The sequence below is a fragment of the Pollicipes pollicipes genome, unplaced genomic scaffold, assembly GCF_011947565.3.
Source record: "Pollicipes pollicipes isolate AB1234 unplaced genomic scaffold, Ppol_2.1 Scaffold_5724;HRSCAF=6776_pilon_pilon_pilon, whole genome shotgun sequence".
Lineage (NCBI taxonomy): Eukaryota > Metazoa > Arthropoda > Thecostraca > Pollicipedomorpha > Pollicipedidae > Pollicipes > Pollicipes pollicipes.
The window spans coordinates 9,364,395-9,386,696 of record NW_023596746.1 but is presented as its reverse complement, the minus strand read 5'-3'; the positions used below and the strand labels follow the sequence as shown (position 1 = coordinate 9,386,696).

The 22,302-nt window shown below is 52.3% G+C and overlaps 2 protein-coding genes across 2 annotated transcripts in view; both read left to right on the top strand.

The window, feature by feature from the left end:
- The window catches only part of LOC119102465 (myosin heavy chain, embryonic smooth muscle isoform-like), an 11,991-nt gene extending 2,974 nt beyond the window's left edge, over window positions 1-9,017 (top strand). The window contains exons 2-9 of the mRNA XM_037225836.1: window positions 265-502; window positions 1,028-1,195; window positions 1,924-2,079; window positions 2,514-2,621; window positions 5,737-5,916; window positions 7,277-7,378; window positions 8,464-8,503; window positions 8,869-9,017. Of these exons, the coding sequence (XP_037081731.1) occupies window positions 265-502; window positions 1,028-1,195; window positions 1,924-2,079; window positions 2,514-2,621; window positions 5,737-5,916; window positions 7,277-7,378; window positions 8,464-8,503; window positions 8,869-9,017 (1,141 nt within the window). The remainder of the gene's footprint in view (window positions 1-264; window positions 503-1,027; window positions 1,196-1,923; window positions 2,080-2,513; window positions 2,622-5,736; window positions 5,917-7,276; window positions 7,379-8,463; window positions 8,504-8,868) is intronic.
- Window positions 9,018-9,456: 439 nt separating this feature from the next.
- Window positions 9,457-21,640, top strand: LOC119103505 (uncharacterized). Its single transcript, XM_037227079.1, has 6 exons — window positions 9,457-9,534; window positions 9,984-10,087; window positions 11,214-11,367; window positions 14,803-14,939; window positions 16,351-16,498; window positions 20,639-21,640. Exons 1-6 carry the CDS (start codon window positions 9,457-9,459, stop codon window positions 20,804-20,806), a joined length of 789 nt encoding a protein of 262 aa, XP_037082974.1. The 3' UTR covers window positions 20,807-21,640.
- Window positions 21,641-22,302: the final 662 nt, after the last annotated feature.

The following is a 22,302-nucleotide window of genomic DNA, read 5'->3' as shown; positions in this document are numbered from 1 at the left end:
CCCACTGGCAGGGTGGGTGATGAAAGCCGCCGGGCCGCCTCCCCGTTACTGGGTGATGGTTGAGGAGGAGGCCCACTGGCAGGGTGGGTGATGAAAGCCGCCGGGCCGCCTCCCCGTTACAGGGTGATGGTTGAGGAGGAGGCCCACTGGCAGGGTGGGTGATGAAAGCCGCCGGGCCGCCTCCCCGTTACAGGGTGATGGTTCAGGAGAAGGCCCGCTGGCAGGGTGGGTGATGAAAGCCGCCGGGCCGCCTCCCCGTTACAGGGTGATCACCGAGGAGAAGGCCCACCGCCAGGAGCTGAGCCACCTCAAGATCAAGCACGACTCAGGCCTCTCCATCATGAAGGACGAGCTACACAGCCTGAACCAGCAGGTCAGCAAGTACAAGCGTGAGCGCGACACCTACAAGTCGATGCTGGAGGGAGCGCAGCGCACCATCGGCGACCTCAAGCGGAAGAGCCGGTCGGCAGACGGAGATGGGGACGCCGCCGGAGCCGTCGACGTAAGTAGCGACACGGGTCACGGGTCGGGGTCGCACGGCACGTGGCGTCAGATGGGCTGCAGAGCCCAATGGCACGCAACGTGCCGGGCAGTGTGTGTGATCGCCGAATTTGCCAAAAATTGGCGACGTGTTCCCCCATTTTTCATCAGGGATAATGACCGTGTTGTTGAGTGAGGGGGGCTAGATATTTAGGAGCTGTAACTGGGGGGCATGTATGCACGATATATGGTTTACTTCATTCACTGAGAGAAGTGTAAATTGAGGGCTGAAATAGACACAACATGCCTAGTGACGCGCCGCTTTTTTGTTTTTGTTTTTGTTTCTGTTTCCATATGCTCGGGTTAACATTGACCTGAGAATTGTTGGGTATAAATACGCACCAATCAAGGTGATGAAAAGGATCGATCAAAAGCTGTCGTAACTAGAGAATCGATTTGATTCAGCCCCACTAGACACTGTCTGCATTATATACTGGAGACCAACCAGCGGGTACGGAGGTTAACTGCTGACCACTGTCTGCACCAGATGTTCGAGACGAACCAGCGGGTGCGGGAGCTGACGCTCCAGCTGACCAGCCTGGAGGATCAACTGTCGGCGGCCCGGCTGGAGGCCAGCAAGTTGCGCACGGAGACCACCACCGAGCGCTCGTGCTGGGAGATCCGCGTCCACGACCTACAGACCAAGATAAACGAGGTGGGCAAGACTCCGTGTGTCCCGACCCCTACCGAGGTCGGGACACACGGAGCACTGGCCAGAACGCTTATCCGCTTCTCTGAACGTTTGTAATGGTTGTCGGCCTCGCAGGATTTGGCCAGACTGCTTAAAGTCGGCGAGATTATGATAACCGACGAAGTTGTGGCTGTGTGGAACTCATTTACGACCGAATGATAGAGATGTTTGCCAACATGTTACCGTAGCATAAATGTGAGTGCTTACTGATATGATGAAGGTGTCATCGCTACGTGTATGCACACGTCCTTCATCTCATATGAAACCAATGTTAAACAATGACTGTCTCTCAGAGTCGGAAACTTAGCGGGCCGCACTGGTGCCTGGCTTTGGGTACAGTGAAATGATGAGATCATCTCAAGTGCCGTTGCGATGCCGGGGGTCCGGCTGACGACATAGAGTCCGGCTGAGGGCGGGAATTTCGGGGAACGGCAGGGAGCCCGGCTGAGGATAGATAGTACAGGTGGTGGCAGGGCGTCTGGCTGAGGACAGATAGTACAGGCGGCGGCAGGGAGTCTGGCTGAGGGCAGGGAGTTCGGGTGGTTAGCGGCAGGGAGCCAGGCTGAAGGCAGGGAGTTCGGGTAGCGGCAGGGAGCCGGCTGAGGGCAGGGAGTACGGACGGCGGCAGGGAGTCTGGCGGAGGGCGTGCTGTCGATCCGGCCGTGCGTTGACCGGCCTTGTCGCGCCTGCAGTTGGAGGAGGAGAAGATCATGTCCTCGGGTCACTCGCGCATCTCGGGCATCCGCGCCCGCATGGAGCTGGCCTGGGGGAAGGAGCGTTCCGAGCACCAGCGACTCATCCAGGAGACATCCAAGCTGGCTGAGGATCTGAAGAACACGCTGCACGAGGTGAACAAGAGCCCAGTGCCAATCCCGTCCTTTTTGTCTCCCTGTCTTGCTGTTGGGCGGAGACAACGGAAGTACAATACGCCGTCATGCAGCCGTCGGTCATTCCGTCCAGCTGGTCATTCTGTCTCGACATCCAAACACGCCGTATCGGGTGTGACCACGTCTCTAACTCTGGTCAGTGTGTGGAGGTGACCGATCGCGACGCCATACCTCAGTAGTGAGCTGCCTGGCTTACTACTCGAATGTTGTGCGTTCGCGGTTCGCACCGACTTGCTTTGGCACAGTTAGCTCTGCTAGTTTCAACGCCAGTTACCTTGACAGTTACCTGAGCGTTGTTAAACCGGGGAGTTAGATGTTATTGTGTTAGTGGGTACCCACTTGCTGCGAATGTCTGGTGTAGCCAACCAAAATATTCAAGTAAGTGCGCTCTACAGGTTGAACGGCAATTAGAAAACGAACGAGCCGAAGCTAAGAGGAAGGTCGAGCAAGTAAAGAGATCGATGGAAGACGAAACGTCCGACACAAGAAAGAAGGCCAAGGAGGTAAAGCAGTGCTATGTCCTGTTGTCCGGCTTTCTCGCACTACTTGACCCCCGATTTAGCGGCCTTACTTTGGAAAAGATTTACTGCTTGTATTGCTAGCAGCTTGAAACGCCTCATTAGACGGTTAAGGATACCTGCGCGACCGCCAATGCAGTGAGTTACGCCAGTCTGACCTTGTAACGGCTCTGCTGGCACTAGGTCTGTCGGCCTATACAGCACGGAAAGTGTTAAGTGTGCAGATGTACGCCACAAAATTGGGCTAGTTCATGCAACATTGGCATTTGCTATCGGTGTAATCTGTATGCAACTCATGCGGTTCTGATCGATCGTTTTCTTTCTGCACCATTTTTTCTACGATTTGCGTGCCGTTCTCACAAAAAACATGTATTATTGCCGTGTACTGTTATTAAAGACCTACATGGCACTTCATCTTTTCGGCCTTGACCTTTCAGTTTGAAGGATGCTCCGTTTATTTCACGGCTGCACTGTTCTGCCCAAGGCCGCTGGATTTATATGCCGTTGCTAAGTCTTGGTGAACCTGCAGTGGACAGATGCCTACACTCGCCACACGTGCAGCGCAGCCGTGTTTTCGCTGCCCTCCCCCCCCCCCCCCCCCTCCCTCCCAACCCGATCTGCCGAGAGAGGGTCACGGCCCACTGTCTATCGCGTGTAAACGTAGAGGAGCCAGCTCAGACACGGCCCGGCTGTCCGCCCCGAGGTGTGCTCGGTTTTGGTGAGACTGGTGACGTGCTCCACCGGGGCGTACAGTCCGCTCGTGGGGAGGCAGGCCGGTGACGCCAGCGCGTGGTCACCCTCTGACGGGCTCGGTCAGACAGGTGCGCCGTCCGAGTCCGCCGTGTGCGCCGGCGGTCGCATGCAGTCGCACTCGCTGCCACCGGCACCCTATGCTGCACAGGACGTCGCACATGTCGTTGGGATCGGAGATCTGCTCCGGCTGTGGTGGAGAACCGGGTCGGTTTTGCGGGAGCGAGGACCTCTCGCAGTCGTCCTGACGGGCCCCACGCCGGCTGGCGACCGCGCTGGTTGCGAGGCGGGGATAGCAGTCGCTCTTGCAGTGTGGCGCACAACGTTGGCGGCCCGCTTCTGTCTGACGCTCTCCGTTGGAATCTGACTGCACCGGCGGTGCCGTTTCCTTTCCGATTGATCTTCGCCCGCGGGCATGGGCAGAGCGGATGCAGGCACGAGTAGCCGCTCCGCTCGCAGTACCGCGACAGCGCTTGTGGCGTCCGAGACGGCGGTCCTGAGCAGCGCCAGCCGCAGCGACACGCCAGCCGGCCAGCGCCGGGCCTCCCCAGGCAGCGTTATGCTGCGGAACCAGTCCCACCGGCAGAGGGCCGAGCGGCAGCGGCTGCTGGCGGCGGGCGCGCTCGCGACAGGGGAGTCGGTTCTGAGTCCGCCGACCCCGGCGAACGCCACGCTGGAGCCCGACAGCACCAGCAGCACAGCGCACAGCAAGTGCACAAGTGACATGCCTGAAAATGTGCAGCTGAGTTAGACTGGCGAGAAGGGTGGGAGAACGTCATCCAGGTTCTGCCAGCAATTTCAGGCAGTGTTTGACAATGCAGCTGTGACGATACGACCGTGAGTTAAGGATGCTGTGATTCCATCCTAATGATGTGAATACCTCGCCGTCTTACTTTTGAGCGCCGCTGTCTCCGAGCTTTGAGTGTTGGCCGCTTGTTGACCTGTCCTCGGTCGCACGACCGTCTCCGCCTGCCGAGACGCGCAGGGGCGTGTGGAGAGGCAGAGAGGCTGGCGTGTGCTGAGCTGTGCACAGCACCGGCTCGCAGCGACTGCCGGCCGGATCTGGTGGGCAGTGGCACTGCACTGATGTCACCAGGCACACTGTCGATAGCTCGTGCAAACAGACAGCGCACCCCGACCCACGCCGGCTGACCGGAGAGGGCCGGAGATAGCGGTGGCGCCGCCGCTCCTTACCGGCCGCACCGGGCCGTGGGGACGCTACTCTAGCGGTGCATGTGTGGTGGCCCGGGCCAGACGGCCGGCTTCAAGCCGCCCACGCGTCGAGACGGCACCCCCACCCGCTGGCGCCGGCTCAGTCTGATAGCGCGTCTGAGGCACTTCCGTCGCTGCCGATGACAAACACTCAATATTTATCGGGCGCATCCCATGTCATTTACAATCAGGAACGGCTTTAGGGGTTAGACCAAACAATGCTAACTCAGTATCGTCTGTTGACAAAGTCGATATTCGAAAATAAGCCCGTTATCCTTTCAATAATCTATTGCAAGCGGTGGCTAGCAAAGCGAGTAAGGGGATGTGATTCCCCATAAACTCAAAGCATGACTGTGACACGGGAATATCGTTCTCGCTAGCATCTCATGAGCAAGCCATTTACGTCATGGCCTGTCAAGTGTTAACCATTGGTTTAAGACCCGTATGAAGGCACCAGAATAGAATTCATCAGTTAAGTATTTTATGTGGTCAAAAAAACCTCGACAAAACAAAAGTGCTGACAATCATTACCTGTTTAAAAGCACTCCATCTCAAACGCTACATGAAATCTGTTGAAACTCTCATCGTAGCCTCCGGTGCGAGACTGCAGTTTCATGCTGCAGTGGCGGGCCCCCACGCATCTTGTTAGTGCATACCCCGGCGCCTACTGCCAGAGTCTGGGCCAGTCTTGTAGCACCGCCCCAGCACTCACGCTGCCCTGAACCTCCTGCCCGGTGCCCGCTGGCACCGTATGGTGCCAGTCTTGTAGCACCGCCCCAGCACTCACGCTGCCCTAAGCCTCTTACTATCCTGACTGTCAAGCTATTTCGACTCTTACGCTACCCTGACCACGGCGCCGTTGTGGCCCTTACGCTGCTCTGACCGGCACACTGTCCTGACCCCCCCCCCCCCACACACACACACGACTCTGGCTGTCACGCCAGCCGGGCCCCAGAGCCCACTGACTCCCGACGCCAGCCGGGCCCCAAAGCCCTCTGACTCCCGAATCCAGGCAGGCCCCAGAGTCCACCGACGCCCGACGCCAGCCGGGTCCCAGAGCTCGCCGACGCCCGACGCCAGCCGGGCCCCAGAGCCCACTGTCTCCTGACGCCGTGCTGACCGCTGCGCCGTCCGGCAGCTGCACGACGACCTGCTGGAGCTGCGTGACGCACACGCCAAGCTGCGCGAACAGAGCCGGCGCGTGATCCGCGAGAAGGAGCGGGCGGAGCGCGAGCGTGAGGAGCTGCAGCACCGGCTGCAGCTGGCGCAGCGCGCCGAGGCCGACGAGGAGCGCAAGATCAGCCGGCTGGTGGAGCAGGTCAGCGTGCCACTCGCAACGCCGGCTGGACCTGGCACAGCCGAGAGGCGGAGGATATTAGAAACTCATGTAGTCCGCTTGCTTTCATATCTTGTATTGTCATCGATCGTAGGAGCGACATTTATGTGTATGTTAGTCAGCCTTTCTTCACTTCAAACCTTTCTGAATGATTTAGATTTGTATGACCCACAAAATATCAAAATTTCACCTTGGTGTATGCTAAAAATATATTTCGTACAAAACGCATCAGAACTACGTCATTCCAAGCTTGCCTGCATCCGCCTCTGCGTTCCCTGCATTTGGAGCCAAGACGAGATAAGTGATTCCTGGCGTTAACGCTTGTTTGACTCCCACTCCCCTTCTGATTGACGCCACCATTACGAATGTTGTGCCTCGTAACTCCGGCTAGTTTGATACGATCACGAAAATTCGTTTAAGGCTGCTTACAAACCAATCTTGCTGCTGCTTCCTGCTGCTTCCTGCCAAATCTTGCTGCTTCGAGCCAAATCTGCTGCTGCTTCCTGCTTCTTCCCGCTGCTTCTTGCTGCTTCTTGCTAGATCTTGCTGATTCGAGCCAGTGCATTCTGAGATGGGGGAGGGGGAGTCGAGGGGAAGCGGCTGGAAGAGACCTGCACAGTGAGGGTCGCATCTAGCTATCCTGGAGCCGCGCAGGAGAGGACCGTAGCGGTTATGACCAAATCATGATGACGAAGTCTTCATGATGCTATTTTTTACTATACATTCGGTATAGCATTTAGCGCATATGTGTTTCTCGCCATGGTTTCACTGTATTTCTCACATCCAGTCCTTGTCATCTTTCAGACTGTACCAAACGAAATTATGTTCATCACTTTTTTGTTTTCTTATGATCAAGTATATCACCACTTTTACGGAAACAGTCGCAAACGTATCCATGTTGTATTTATCATGCTGTGTCGAAGTCAGCAATAGTAATACTACGCTGTGGTTTCGTTTAAAAAGTACTTATCAGCCATGATCGTGTCGTTAAGACACCTAGTCCACATGAAACCTGCACGGCAGCTCGGGGCACGTCTAAACTCGGTTAGCTATGGTTAGAGTTTGGCTTCCACAAAAGACGTGTTATGCATTTGTGTTAAGCCAATAGCACAGCATCCTTGTAAGACCACCACCCTTGTTACTGTCCCGCAAGGGGATGTTGATTGCTGGCTGGTCGTAATACTGTAGAGATGCATAGTCTAGTATATCAGTGTCCATGTTTTGTTTGCGTGGTAAGCCCCCTCCCTTCCCTACCCAACCCCCACAGAAGCACATAGTGTTTGTCTAGTCGGTAGATTGCAGAATCGCTGAACGTTCTTTAGTTAGACGCAGTGCCTTGCAGCTTGAAGACCAGCTTGCGGTAGTGAATAAGACACTAGAGCTGCAGGAGAGGCGGCCGGCGCCCGCCAGCCCGACTGCCCCTGGCGTCTCCAGGTCCTACCAGGTGAGCAGGTCAGGTGTAACCTGGTCGTCTGCTGACCCGGCTGTTGACCCGTTGACCCGGCTGTTGACCCGTTGACCCGATGTTGACCCGGCCCGCGCGACGCAGCGGGGTCGGCCGGACCAAGGGAGCGCCACCTGGCACCAGACGGACGCCGCTAACCGTCAAAAGTGCTCTCTTGCTGACGCCGCTAGTTCGAAATGTGTTATGCCTGGGTTATATGTTTGCAGTAAATGTTCGCGCAACCCAAGCCCTCCAGAAGGAGCGCTGGCAACTGTAGTACTCATGCAAACGCCCGGAGGCCATAGCGCCAACCTGGAATCAAACAATGGAAAGTTCTTCGGAAGAAAATGATAGAGCAGCGTAGAATGAGCCTGAAAGGAACCTTTGCTATGGCTATGATTGACTCCGTAATGGGCGAGATGAATTGTGCAACATGCAGCTAAAATTACGGCCACACGGCGAGCCAGCAGGGGGACAGGCAAAGCAGGTTCCACAGGTGCCCGAGGTGTCCCAGGCAGATGTCCGAGATCCAAGGCCGGGACGCGGCAGCGGCGAGTGCCTGTCAGCGGCTCCACGTGAACTCCCCTTAAGGAAATTCGGGCTTTTCTTAGATTCACACATCATGCACGCGATTCTGTGTCGCGTATTGCAAAGCGAGTCCATTTTTTTAGTCAAATCACGATAACCAAGTCATTATAAGCGTGGCGATTCGACCCGTGTTCGTCTACGTTGCTTTCAATGGTACTTTTGCCTCGTCTAAATGAAGACTAACATGAGTGAAACGCATTGCTTAATAATGTGGCATCAGCAGCTGATATTAGCAATTACAAGCGCTAGACGTGAAGACATGAAGACTCAGCCGCGATGGCATGGCTCTTTCACTCGGCCCATCCATCTCATGACTAGGAACATGTCATAGCAGCGGGTGCGGTGTACCCACGGTCGGGTGGGACCGGGCGTGCTCACTGAGCCGGCCGGGCGGGATGTCTGGCACATTGAGGACCACTGGCCAGCCGCAGCCGCTGCTGACTCGTGCCATCTTGTCTCGTTACTTCTCCTCATGCGGCTGTTGTGTTGTGTTGCAGATCGGAAAAGTAAATTCGCTGTCTCCGTCAGCAATGAAAGGTGAGAGAGGATTGAGTGTCTTTGCCTTACAAATTATTAATTCGACTGTTGTTCACCGACGCTGTCAGCGGCATTCCTAGCCCTCTTTGAGGCATGAATTAATGTAGAGGAACGTTTTCATCCCCGTTCTTGCTTACATGCGAATAGAGACCAAAACCAAATAAAGCCTCATGGGTATAAACGTTTATTGGGTTATTATATATGTATTGGTGACGATATAATGATATCTAGAAAAGTGGCAATAAGCTAACACAGAGCGAGGTAAAAGCTACCGAACAGAAAGGAAAGAACTAAATATAAAAACTTGCATTAACATGTGAATACAAAATGACTGGCGCTGGCCATAGGCTCCAAACCATCAGCAGAAGCGGAAAAGGCGAGGGAGGAGTTCCAGACTGCCGTCAAGCAGATCACCAGCACGGTGGACGAGCTCCGTCAGTCGCACGCCGCGCTCATGGAGGAGAAGGAGCGAGGCCGCTCCAAAGGCTTGAGGCAGCAGAACTACCGCCGGTGAGACGAACTCGTTGGCAATATTTAACGGGGAGCCCGTCCCATGACGGTGGTCCGACTTGTCTGGATGCGCGGCTGCGCTGATATCAGGCCACAGACTCTGCTCCTAGCTTCTGAGATCGTTCATCACTTAAATCAAATGTTTAACGAACATTTCCTTCCGCTTTTTTTGTTGCATGCCTCTTGGTTTTCCTCCCGCTCTCTCTCCCTCCCTTCACATATCCCTTTCCTCCCTCCCTTTATCTCTTCCGTCTTCCTTCCTTCCTTCCTTCCGTCATCCCTTTGCACCTCCTCTCTCCCTCCCGCTCCCTCCTGCCCGCCTCTGACCCTCCGGCACTGGTCACAGTTCGGCCTCGATGGGCGAGACGCTGGGCGAGGAGGGCGCCGCCGCCGACAGCAGCCGCCGCGGCGGGCGCGGCGCCTACCCGGCCGCCGCCGCCAGCATGGTGCTGTCGCCGGCGCGGCGCGGCGGCAGCCTCGGCCGCAAGGCACTCTCGATGGGACTACGAGGCGACTCGCAGGTGAGCACGGCTCGCCGTATACCAGTGACGTCACGATCGGTAAATGGCGACACCGGCAGGCTGGCTTGGCGGCCCCGTTGCAGTCCGGGTTTGGCACCACCGCTCTGTCCAGTGCTTGATTCAGGCAGGGGCATTTGGCAAGTATAAGTATACATATATATATATATATATATATATATATATATATATATATATATATATATATATCGGCCAAGCAGACATATTCAGCCTCTATGGCAATCCTGTAGGCCTGTAACTGAGGGAATGCTAGCTAGACATGCCCGTAAGTGGGTCACCATTAGATGCTTTCGAAATATGGTGGCCTTTGTATTTTGTAAGTGTTTAAGTTGCGTAGGTTGCTTGCTATCAGTTTTTATCTGAGCTAAGAAGGCATTGTCCGAAAGATTGCTTCCTCCTGGCGCTGACAGAAAATTTGGACGTGGTTTCAGGATTCCATATATGAACATGATGAAGGCTCGCTTGAGTCACTCGATCCCCTCACCTATGCGACCATGCCACGCAAGAAGCTTGAACGGGACGTGAGTGTTGACCGGTAAGCAGCCTGTTCGTCGCCTTTTCCTGCCCACCGTCGTGCGACAAATGACGTCACACTCGACCAATCAGCGACTGAGCTGTCGTATGGCCCTTCTTGAACAGTTTTCTGGAAACCTCGATTATCGGGTACTATCTGATACCCATGGGCAGTTTGGTTCCAAACATCGACTCGCATCAAGGGAATAAAAAACCGATTGCCGCAAAAATTGCATCGATTATATACTACGATCCACAGAGTGCGGGGTAATTGTCCGAAGTCTATGTCAATCACTGTGTCCCACAGTCCCGTTCCCACCAGTCCTGCGACGAGCTGACGAGAAATCTCTTTCCATCCCGCAAATATTTGGGGTACAGCTTTTATCATCTCTTTGTATGGCTTGACTTGGTGATGCGGCACCAGGAGTTGTATCGTTCAGTATTAATGTTGTTGATACATTTAAGAAGGAAACACCGCAGAACAAGTGCAATATTGGGTGTTTGTGCATATGCATAGCCCGACTATAACTACTAGAAATTTATGAAAAACTCGGCCCAGACTGCCCGAGCATGGATATACATGATGTTGAAAGCATCCAAACTTTCGTATGGTAAACATTAGCGGAATGTCGCAGAATGGGAATGGGGTTGACCGGCCTGTAATGCATGACTCCAAGTGCTCTGTGGTGACGACAGCTACTCGTAATTCAATAAACGTGGTGCATTTGGGCTTACCTCCCAGAGAGGCGTCGATAGGTGTCTGGTAGCAGTGGTTCCAGAAAAAAGAGCATTTGAAAAGTGGGCGCATGCTGACCAGCAACTTCTATACAGAATCTCCAACAGATGCCCTAATGGAGGCTCCGCTAACTGTTGTTACACGCCATTTTGTAATTTTTCGAAACAAAGGCCAGCAGATGTGTGTGATTTCAGTGACATGCTGGGAGGGGAATACATAACCCTGAACAAAATCAGTTGGTCTTATAGAACCTTAAAGTTTTGAAATAGGTGTAGGGGTTCTCATTTGAACATCTTGACATGAACACAAATGTCTGCAGCTCGCAGGTCTTTTATTTTTCAAACTCGTTTCAAGCATTTTCAGAGCAGTGGTTGAACGCTTAAAACATTTTGGTCTGGTTTCCCACTTGCAGAGTATCAACTGGCTCAACGCAGAGTGAGATCATCTCTGGAGTGAATCCTGTTAAGAAAAAGAAGGGCTTGAAGTCCCTGCTGAAAGGCCTGGGCAGGTCCAAGAGTATCGAAGACTCGGAGACTGGGCATAACATCGTCGGTGCGGGCGTACAGGTAAGCCTTCCCAGCTCGCGTTCTCTCCAGAGCACTGATAGTGGAGGGGAAGGGGCAGTTGCCTGCAGAGAAGCAGTTTAAGGACTGGGGCTAGGCACACACAAATGCTGGTGACCGAATCCCAGATTAGTTGTGACAGTGACCGTTTGTATTTATGAATGATTGATAGTCGATGTTGAGCACGTACAATGAAGGGGTGATTAAAGGCAGGCATCTTTTTTTCTTCTGGTCGGGCACGCAAAATTCGGTGCCCGCTTTCAGTCATCTCTTCACTGTGCGTGGGTGTCACTAAGGTACAGTCTCCCTCCCAGCGTAGCACGGCAGACACGGTCATGTCTTAGAGTTCACTAAAAATTGGTACCAGGAGTTATATCATGCGTGAAGTCCAACTGGCACGACATCAGGCCCCGGTATCAGATCGCTAACGGCGGCTCATGGCCTCCATGAGCAGGCTAGCTGCCAGAGACTACCGAAGACTCCCGATGAGGACTGTTGCTCAGCGCGATGAGCCGCATGTAACGTGTTTTTAGCAGACTCTGAGGTACCGTCATATGCAAAATAGCCATGATTCAGCTAAGAGCGTATCATGGAGCGATGCAGGAATGTAGCCGCTTTTCTGCCATCTCGTAAGATGTCCACGGGACACATTTCAGAGTGTTCAGAGGTTTTAAACGCCTTTCCCTAATAGTTTGACATGCTGGCGGTTAGTCAGATGGACATCAAGTTGAATACCGATCAAACGCGCGCTCGGTTTGGAAGGTATTAGCTTCCTGAATAGCCGAAGTTTCACATGGAACAATTGCGACGTCGGCAACAGTGAAAAACCTACCGTCTTTCACTGTTGTTTCACTGTTGTGGAAACCTACTGTTTCCTGCTGTCTTTGCCGTCAAGAACTGCAGTTCGCTGCGTGTGCCTCAGTTCTCCAGCCGCCTGGCGAGCCCTCCGTTGTCGCTCCACACCCCACAGTTGCAGTAATGCATGCGCATGACCAGATGTCAAAATCGTCGACAAAGAGGCCGATGGTTTGGGGAAGTGTCTTGTCTATATTTTTGCCATGACAACAAATAGCGCCACCTTAAAATGCTTCCTTGCGGTGTTCCATCCACGTTTAAAAACGAATATTTAAAGTGATGGCCAACTCCGTGTCCGTCCCGGTGGCTCAGTTGGTTAGAGCGCCTGCCTTCCGATGCACCCACCCGTGGCGGGGTGGGTTCGAGTCGCTTTAGGGCGCTCGCCATTTGCCTGTGACAGGTATGGCCCGCGGCCAGTGGCAGCGGTCGCGCTAAACGTCAGTTGACGTCAGAGGGCAGGACGGACCGTGCCGAGCATTGCGGCACGTTAAGCTTTCGCCACCAAATTCTGCCGTTGACATGGAATTGCGCGATCAGATGGTAGGGGTCAGGACTCACACAACAAGCACTGCTTAGCGTGAGCTCTAATCCCGGAAATCCATCCATTCAAAGGGTTCGGATCAAATCTTTATAAAAAACTCGTATGCGGAAAAGGCGTTTCAACGGAATGATTTGTAAAAACATTCCCATACAACCACCAATGTCGTGTTTAAGAAGCTTGACTAGCATTTTATTACGCCAGGTTGACCCGTTGGTATTCTTAACTTCGGAGAAGATGGTATCTAAATGGTGGCGTTGTTCATTGGTAGCGCGTATGGCAGAGTCACGTGTAAAGGGTGGTCCATCTTGCAGTGGTTCTTTTAAAGCCACGTTGAATATCGTTTGGCATGTGCTTCTCTTCCGCGTGCCATGACAATCTGACAGTTTACCATCCTTTCTGTTAATTTGCGTAGCAATGGGGCAAGCATTACGCCAATGTGCCGGGAAACCACCTCTTTTCTAAAACAAGTTAAAATTACATAATAGAGACTGCAACACACGACAAGAGAAATGTTTTAACATCCCATTATGGATGTGATGGGGACTTTCCGTCACGCTCCGCAAAGTCGAAATGGACGCTCGGAGTTCATAAATGGTAAATGACAGATTGGCACTCCCCGGTCCACCATGGGACCGGGGTGGGACGTGTCCCAGTGGTTTTCAGAATTCATCCATGAGTGACGTCTAAAAGCAGGTATGTGAAAACGACCGCAGGTAAAGGCTCTCTTAATGGGTCGGCTGGGAACACAAACTCCACCCGAGGTTCGAACTCACACCAGGCGACTTTTCTGAAATAATAGCTCTGGGGCCGACGCCCAACAATAGCTCCATCCAAGCAGCTCAGCCACGCAGAAAAAATGATCGCTGTCCATGGGGTTGTCGGCGACATGCCAAGTAAAACGCGGCACGAATAGTCAGCTCAAAAGACTTAGGTCAATAAACGACATCTGGCCCGAGGGCAGTGCAACTTGTGTCCAAGTCCTAGTATTTAAAAGGCGTAGTTATTCTTGGTGGATAAAGCATTCATACAGACGTCACCGCGTGTGGAACCCCAGACGGTGTGGTGCGCGTTAAATCAACTAACATGATGACGGGTTGGGAAGATCCAAAACTAAACGGCTGAGCTCTGCCACAGGAAGCGCGACTCCTGTCCGTAAATATACGGGGCACACCGTGATAAGTCGATGACTTAAGTTTACTAGAGCTGCCACGACCTGGAGGGTGGTGTCGAGTACCAGTTGATGAACAGACGCGCGGTGGTAACTAGCTGGAAGAGCACCGGACGCGACTGTGTTCGATGTCTCGTCCTCGCGGAACACCGAAAGGCCTTTGGTCGTCCATTGTGCATCGGGCGTAGCTTCGTCTCCCGCAGACGGATGGTCACCGCATAGCGCTCGTTTCAAAGAACTTGAGGATGCTGTTCGGGAGTGCGCACGTTCCTGCGGTTCCATCGTAAGACTTTGCCACGGCACTAAACATGGGGCGCAGCTTACGCTTCCAGTGTTCTTCTACTAACAGCGCTGGCAAGGGGGCGTTCGGAAAGAGATGAAAATGTTCCCTAAACGTCGTGGTACGATCTACCAGAGCTCGTACCAGCAGCCGAACGTAGCGCTACTGTTGCGCTCTGTGCTTTCGACCCGACCGAACAAGGTCGAATCCATGGCCGGACCTTAGGGCTACCGCCCTCTTGCGGTGAGACAGGTCCGGACGGGCCCCGCTTGTCAGGGCGCCCCACGCTGCACGGGGGCGCCGCAGTGATGCCGTGCTGGGTGGCGATCCTTCAGGATTCTACGCGGTTGGCGCATGTGGAACTTGAGTGTAAGTCTGTGGGACATGTGAAAGTAGCCTCAGCGATGCCACGCTGGGACTTACCAGTGAGATTCCCAGTTAAGGAATGATGCTGTAGCGGACCTCAGCGTGCCGGGGTGGTTGACATATCGTCGCTTGACACTAAATCAAGGCGAAGGAGGATTCCCTGCCCTCCCGTGTCCGGTATTCGTGCCGGTATCATTGGTATACCCAGGTGGACCGCGCTCCCCACAGGTAATGGCTACGGGTCTGCAAGGATCAGGCTCGGATCTCTCTGACATCAGCGCGAACCTACACGACAAGGAAAAGAAAGGGCTCAAGGATAAATTCAGCAAGCTGTTCAAAACCCCACCGCCATCTAGGTCTCAAAGGTAAGGAAATCACGGCATGCTAGTTACCCCATGCTTTTAGTTCCCTTCGCGCCCCTGACGTATGATGTCCAGTTAGCCGTGTGAAACGAACAATCCTTCGATACATGAAGGGGGACCCTCAGCATAACTCCCATGATATCTGGTACTTTTTAGCACATTTACAAGCAAACAGCCTGTTTTTGGGGTCGTTCCATGCCAACCCATCCAATGAAGGGTCCCTTTTGTCACACGATAATATGGGATTCCGACGAAATTTTGTCTACGGGGTTTGTCTAGTTCTGAGCACGATTGCGATAAATGAGAGCAGCTGGAGCACCAGCTGCTATCGTTATAAAAATGGGGATATTTTCTTATCATTTTAGGTTGAAAATGGTATTCTAACGCTACCATTTACAAAATTGTGTATCACAGATACTAAATTCAACAGCGAAGTGATAGACCGTAAGCTCGTTGCACGAGGTGGTATTGGAATGCCCACCATGTCATTCAGCCCGCCAGGTTTGTGTTTGCGAAGATTCAGAAAAATGTCTTGGTTTCTAAATAAAAATGGTTTCGTTTTTTGGAATATATTTTTAAAATTTTATAATATATTCAAGTACATATTTCAGACAGTTTTTTTAGTATATTGGTGCGTGAAATGCAGGCGTGATTGCGGTATAACGCCTCGATGAATTTGTGGACTGTGGTAAACAGCTTCCGAGAAGCGATCAATCAATCTTATTCTAACTATGAAAAACTAGGAAATGCCCAATAACTCCCAAATGGTATCTCAAATTGCTCCAATTTTCCGAGAATCATGCTTAGAGCAAAACAACCCTGTAGACTTAATTTCAGCCAAATTCCAGGGGTCCGGTGACAGCGATCGCTTCGGTTGGCATGGAATGGCCCCTCTGTTCCGCTTTTGCGCCCACAAATTTGTCTAGAATATCATTGCTTTTGTCCAGGGACGTCGCAGTTCTTTGTGCCGTTTTGCGTCTTCAGCTTAGAGGTATTTTGACGCCTCGCCCCGCATCCGCACGCCCTGTTGCCACCGACCGGTCGCAGAAATGGACTCTGGCCGGAGTGACCGATTTCCCCGGCGAGAGAAATACCTCCACTGTTATTGCAGGACACCATCATCCGCTGTACCTTCTTTGCACCGCCGTAGCTCCCTGAATGGTCTAGCTGTAATAGACGAGGTGCGTATTCCCAGGCTAGTTTTGCTGACTGCTAGAATGTTTTGTGCATGCGCATTTTGGCCTGCCGGAGCTGAATACTTGATAATCCTAACATTTTCAACATCATGCAGATACTCATCTTTTCGAACGCTACACTTTCTATCTCAAGAACTTGTCTCATGAGAAGGCAGTGCTGAGAGCATACACCAGCCGAACGTCTTCTACATGCTGTCTCTTTCCCTGCGCCCGCCCAGTATTGAGCGAGCTGCACGCGACACTAGCGCCGCCCCGCGGGAGGTGCCGACTGCTCCTGCCCGCCGCGCTAAGGCCTCTCCCAGCCCAGAGACGCGGCCGCGTAACCCGCTGAACGTACGGACGGGAGCGGCAGCGGCGCCGACCATCGTGAGTAGCTGCCTCATCAGCCGGTCGACATCGCAGGACCAGTGTGGATGGTGTGAGAATGCTACTACAGGTCACTGTGGTCGGAACACATCTGGCATGACACACATCCTCCCGAGCATCTCCTCCATGTACCACACCTTCGCACGCATCTTCCCGAGCATCTCCCCCAGCTGCCGTGCCTCTGCACGTATCTTCGCGAGCATCTCCCCGAGGTTCTGTATGTTCACATACATCTACCCGAGCATCTACCCCAGGTGGCGCATCTTCACCCACATCTTCCTGAGCATCTCTCCCAAGTACCGCACCATTGCACATATCTTTCCGATCATCCGTACGGGGTACCGCACACATCTTTCCGAATATCTACACGAGGTACCACACCTTTGCACACTCTTCCCGAGCAACTCCCTCAGGTACCACATCTTTGCACATATCTTCCCAGACATACCCCCTCCGCAGGTATCGCACCTTTGTGCAATCTCCCCGGGCATCTCGCCGAGATACCAATCTCTTTAGTCCTTTTCACGCTCTCGTCGCTCTCTCACTACCCTGTGGCCGTTTCCCATTTTTAAAGCGCCAAGACATCGCACCTTTTTTGAAATGGTGCCCAGCAGAGCAATGGATCGCATGCACGGACCCGCCGCAACGCGTACCAGCCGGATATGGCCCATCGAAACCCATCGAAAACCTTACCTGTACCCGTATGTGAAGAATCTTTGTTTAAGTTGTCGCTGTTTTATTGAGCCTGATCAACCCCTTGCCACCCTTTTATTTCAGCGGGACTTCAGCGTTCAAGAATGTCATGGAACCGTCCTTTATGCTGTTCCCCAGGGTGTCTGTAGGGTGGCCGCTGTCTGCAGCCTAACCGGGGACCCCATCGAGCTTTACTGAGCCGATCTTCTGCTGTACGGCGGGTGGTGGTGACGTCAGCAGTCACGTGTCGCCCGCCATGTTGTGTCACGTGCCGGGCATGAGCTCGGGGATACCCTTGCTTTCAGACTGTAACAGCATCCTCTCATGCCACAAGACCCCTTAAAAGATGATAAGGTACAAGTGGCAGTGCAGGCTTTCTTCGATGTTTATAGGAACCGGTACTGCGACGCCCGAAACTCATGTGCATTCAATACAAAGCGTACTGCTTATGTCTTTTTTTAAGCTCGTCTTACGTCTTGTCAACTGATGTCGTTAGCCATCAAATGGCTATATATTTTCTTTGCATGGTTTGGTAAGATTGCTAGACTTTCATAGAAGTTGATTGACCAGTATGTGAGTTATGCTACCAGCATAGCTTTTCATAAGCATGATTCACAGCTGTCATTGATGCTTTGTGTTGTTTGCATGCATGAAACTTTGAAACGTCATAGATTACTCAACTTGTGTTCGCACTAATTTGGTAGCTTACGTCTCAATGAATAACTGCTAACCTAGGCCCCGAATTATGAGATGTTTTTTCTGTGTATAGTTGGTTAACCTACGTCTGAACGTGGGGAGTCGCCGCAGCACCCTCCGATTTTTGTGCGGGCGTCTCCGGACCCAAGCGACGTAACGTGATTATATCTTGACCGCTTGAATTGTATTTTGTTTTCAATTAGACTTTTCAGTTTCGAGTTTCCACCACACGAGATGTCCTCCAAGTTAGCGTCGTACTCCTATTTGAATTCAGCGTTGCGGTCTGATTTCCATTAGATTGGTATCATGGTGTCAACTTTATCGAGACAGTTGCGTGCATGCAACAATAATTTACCTTCCTTCTTAGTTTGACCTCTACAAGTCGCTTGAAAGGTAAAAGCTTTAGTATTCCTTTGTTTACCGAAGAAATGGAACAAAATGGGCACCATAGTGATGTTTGTGATTTCCTATGATTTACTTCCGTAACATTTGAATGAAGCATTTTTGCATTTCTTGGGTGAACGAAGAACTGCCACGTTACCGTATTATGCATGACATTGGAGAGTTAGTTTTTACAGAGGTGACAAAAGTCCGACGTGACGAGCATCATGACATTGAGAGTTAGTTTTTACAGAGGTGACAAAAGTCGGCGTGACGAGCATCATGACATTGAGAGTTAGTTTTTACAGAGGTGACAAAAGTCGACGTGACGAGCATCATGACATTGAGAGTTAGTTTTTACAGAGGTGACAAAAGTCGACGTGACGAGCATCATGACATTGAGAGTTAGTTTTTACAGAGGTGACAAAAGTCGACGTGACGAGCATCATGACATTGAGAGTTAGTTTTTACAGAGGTGACAAAAGTCGACGTGACGAGCATCATGACATTGAGAGTTAGTTTTTACAGAGGTGACAAAAGTCGACGTGACGAGCATCATGACACTGAGAGTTAGTTTTTACAGAGGTGACAAAAGTCGACGTGACGAGCATCACGATAATGAGAGTTAGTTTTTACAGAGGTGACAAAAGTCGACGTGACGAGCATCATGACATTGAGAGTTAGTTTTTACAGAGGTGACAAAAGTCGACGTGACGAGCATCATGACATTGAGAGTTAGTTTTTACAGAGGTGACAAAAGTCGACGTGACGAGCATCATGACATTGAGAGTTAGTTTTTACAGAGGTGACAAAAGTCGACGTGACGAGCATCATGACACTGAGAGTTAGTTTTTACAGAGGTGACAAAAGTCGACGTGACGAGCATCATGACATTGAGAGTTAGTTTTTACAGAGGTGACAAAAGTCGACGTGACGAGCATCATGACATTGAGAGTTAGTTTTTACAGAGGTGACAAAAGTCGACGTGACGAGCATCATGACATTGAGAGTTAGTTTTTACAGAGGTGACAAAAGTCGACGTGACGAGCATCACGATAATGCAATTTCTTACAATTTTGGGTAAGCGAATAAATGCCAAGGTATCGCGTTTTGCATGGCCTTGACTTTTGACCTTTAAGGTTGGCTCTTGGAGGTTTGACGAATTTGGAACACCACGATTATCGAAAGTGATGCCCATTTTGTTAAATTCCTTCGATAAACGAAATAATGCCAGGGCGCCCCAGTTTCGACGTTTCAACAACCTCTACATAGAGCACAAACCAAGCGACCTAGAGAAAAGGAGATTGCATGCTTTTGAATAACCCGATGAGAATTAGGGTACAAGAGAAATGTATAGGAATCTGAGCATAACGTTGAATTTACATACGAATGCGAGGCCAACATGTCGGACATCCACATGAGGCCGTTTTCCGTGACTGTTCCCAAATCCGCCCGGACAGAAGAGGAAAATGGACGTTTCTCGATGAATCTTTGCTCTTTGTGCTTGAGATCTGCAAATGCAAGAATTTTGAAGATGCGGAGAAATTATGCGATGAATTTTGTCAATCGTAGTTAACTTTAGCTGGGTTCATTCGAAACCTGGAAAGTTCCGTGAAAGTAGCCTTAGACCTAACGTATCGTGGACCGAAGTGGCTGCAACGTCGTTCATATTCTAACGATCATCCAGGGCAGAGGTCAGATCAGGTTAAGTTATGCCAGATCTTCGAGACCATCAAAAGTGCTCCCAGCAGACATTTCACACTATACCACTAGCGTCGTCTTGCGCGGTGATTTTTTCCAGCCATGCAAGATCAAGGTCACAGCAGGTCATGGAGTGACTTCAGGTCACCTCGCACCATTATTTTGAAGTGCACAGTGGTTTGTTACAAGTCATAGGTACCGACTTTAGTCAAAATTTTGTGAAAAATTATTCACAGATGGAAGACATTATCATGCTACGTTTGACCCAACATGACAGATGACCTGTGGCATAAGGAGAACTCTTCTATTGCAACATATGCTGGACATTGAATGGGCATTTGGGGAGACGGGTCGCACCAACCCTCTCAAACCGCAGCGAAAGGCAATGAAACTGAAGAACATGGCTAGGGTTAAGCCGGATGAGCTTCGCCGCGTTTTAAGAGATCTTCGTAGCGTTTTAAAGTACAGCCTGGTATTTACACGCGGCGTTTGCATAGGAAATATGTGCGCACATCGAAGGCGTGAGAGAATGCGTGCCAAGAAATAGTCAGCATGTTATGTGGGTATTTGACGATCCGTAATTATCACAAATTATTAGTTTCTGAAAACTGCTGTCATTTCTTTAAAGGCATGGGTGACGGCTCCTGATCTTACGTGTACGCGTTCCAGCAAGCCGGCGAGCAGCCCTTCACCCGCTCACCACTAGGTGTCGCCCAGAGCGTCGCGACGCTGCCCAGGTCGGCGGCGGCCGGCGAGCAGAAGCCACCTAGCGGCGCCGCCGGGCGCGTCGGGGCGCTGGCTGCGTTTAGTCGCGCCCGCGCCAGGTTTGAGTCGTGACCGCCGCCTCCGGTGGAGCCTCCGGGGCGGCGCTGCATCCTCTGGCTGTTCCCTGCAAGCGGGCATCATACAGTGTTCGGCGCCGCGTGACGTGATCAGAGGGTGTGCTCGCGCCGGCGTGCCTGCGGGTGGCGGGCACCCTTAACGAGACACACACCTCCGCACATGTTATACTGGGCATCTGGCGGTAAAGCAACGCCGGGATATTGTTTAACACTTCGCGGCCGCACGCCACCTCCTTAAGTGTCCCATTGGAAACGTTCTGACTAGAGGAGCACTCCCGGGGAAAACATCGCTTCTGTTATACTGTGAAATCTCGCGAGAGATTCCGTGAAGGCGCCAGCATTGTGTGATGACACCATGTCGTTTCATATTGAGTCGTTCACCGTGTTGGTTTGTATTTTGCTTACTGTTTGTGTAGCACACTTCAGACTTGGGTTGCCGTCATCGTGTGTCTCAGCCGCCGACCGACTTGTTCAGGTGACAAGGTCGGGCATGAGGCCGCGGCTGGTGTCCTGTTGTCTTCACGGGCACGGCCGGCTCATCTGAGCAGGGCGCGTGTTTACCGCTCAGTTCGCCAGGTAGCTCCGCCGTCGGCCGGCGCCGCTTGAGCGCGGCCTGACGGGTGAGATGTTGACCTGCTCACTGGATTATCCGCTGTTGTCGTGGTTCGTGGAGTACGCAGTGGCCGAGGCCTGGTGTCATGAGTGGCAGGATGGCTATGTCGGGCCCAGTCTGAGGCCGCCGCTGTCGACCGTGCCCACCCGCGTGTATGTCCGTTCATGTTGACACACTGCTGATGTATACGATTGGTGTAAATACATGCTGACATGCTCTCCCAACCGCGTGATGTCGCCGAGCAATAGCATCGCTGGTGGGATGATGCGGTCGGTGTGCCGCGGAGGCTGACAATTGGTCTGCAGTCGGTCTGCAGTCGGTGTGCTACTGAGGCTGACAGTCGGTCTGCAGTCGTGTGCCCGCATTCGGTGCGCCACGGAGGCTGACAGTCGGTGTGCAGTCGGTCTGCAGTCGTGTGCCGCAGTCGGTGTGCAGTCGGTCTGCAGTCGTGTGCTGCATTCGGTGTGCCACGGAGGCTGACAGTCGGTCTGCAGTCGTTCTGCAGTCGGTGTACCACGGTGGCTAACTACCGGATGCTCGCCGTAACCTCACGAGCTTACATGGCGTCCACAAGCACGGGCGGCAGCGTCGGAGCGCAGCCTTTTAGGATGGCACGCGACCCCGACACCGCGGGTCATAGATCAAAAAATGGATGCCGCAGAGCCTGTTCCCAGTCACACAAGAAGCCAAAATCTTATTTCAGACTATGGAGGGCTCCAACTTCAGCGATGTTCAATCAAGACATGCGTTCTGAGAGCTGGCGTTATTGCGACGTAGTCCCGCGGGAAAATTATGCTACGAGATCGTGCAGCTCCTGTTCAAAAGAGGAACGGGTGGGCAATCATGGTATGGCATGCATAACATCAGGTTAGTGTTAA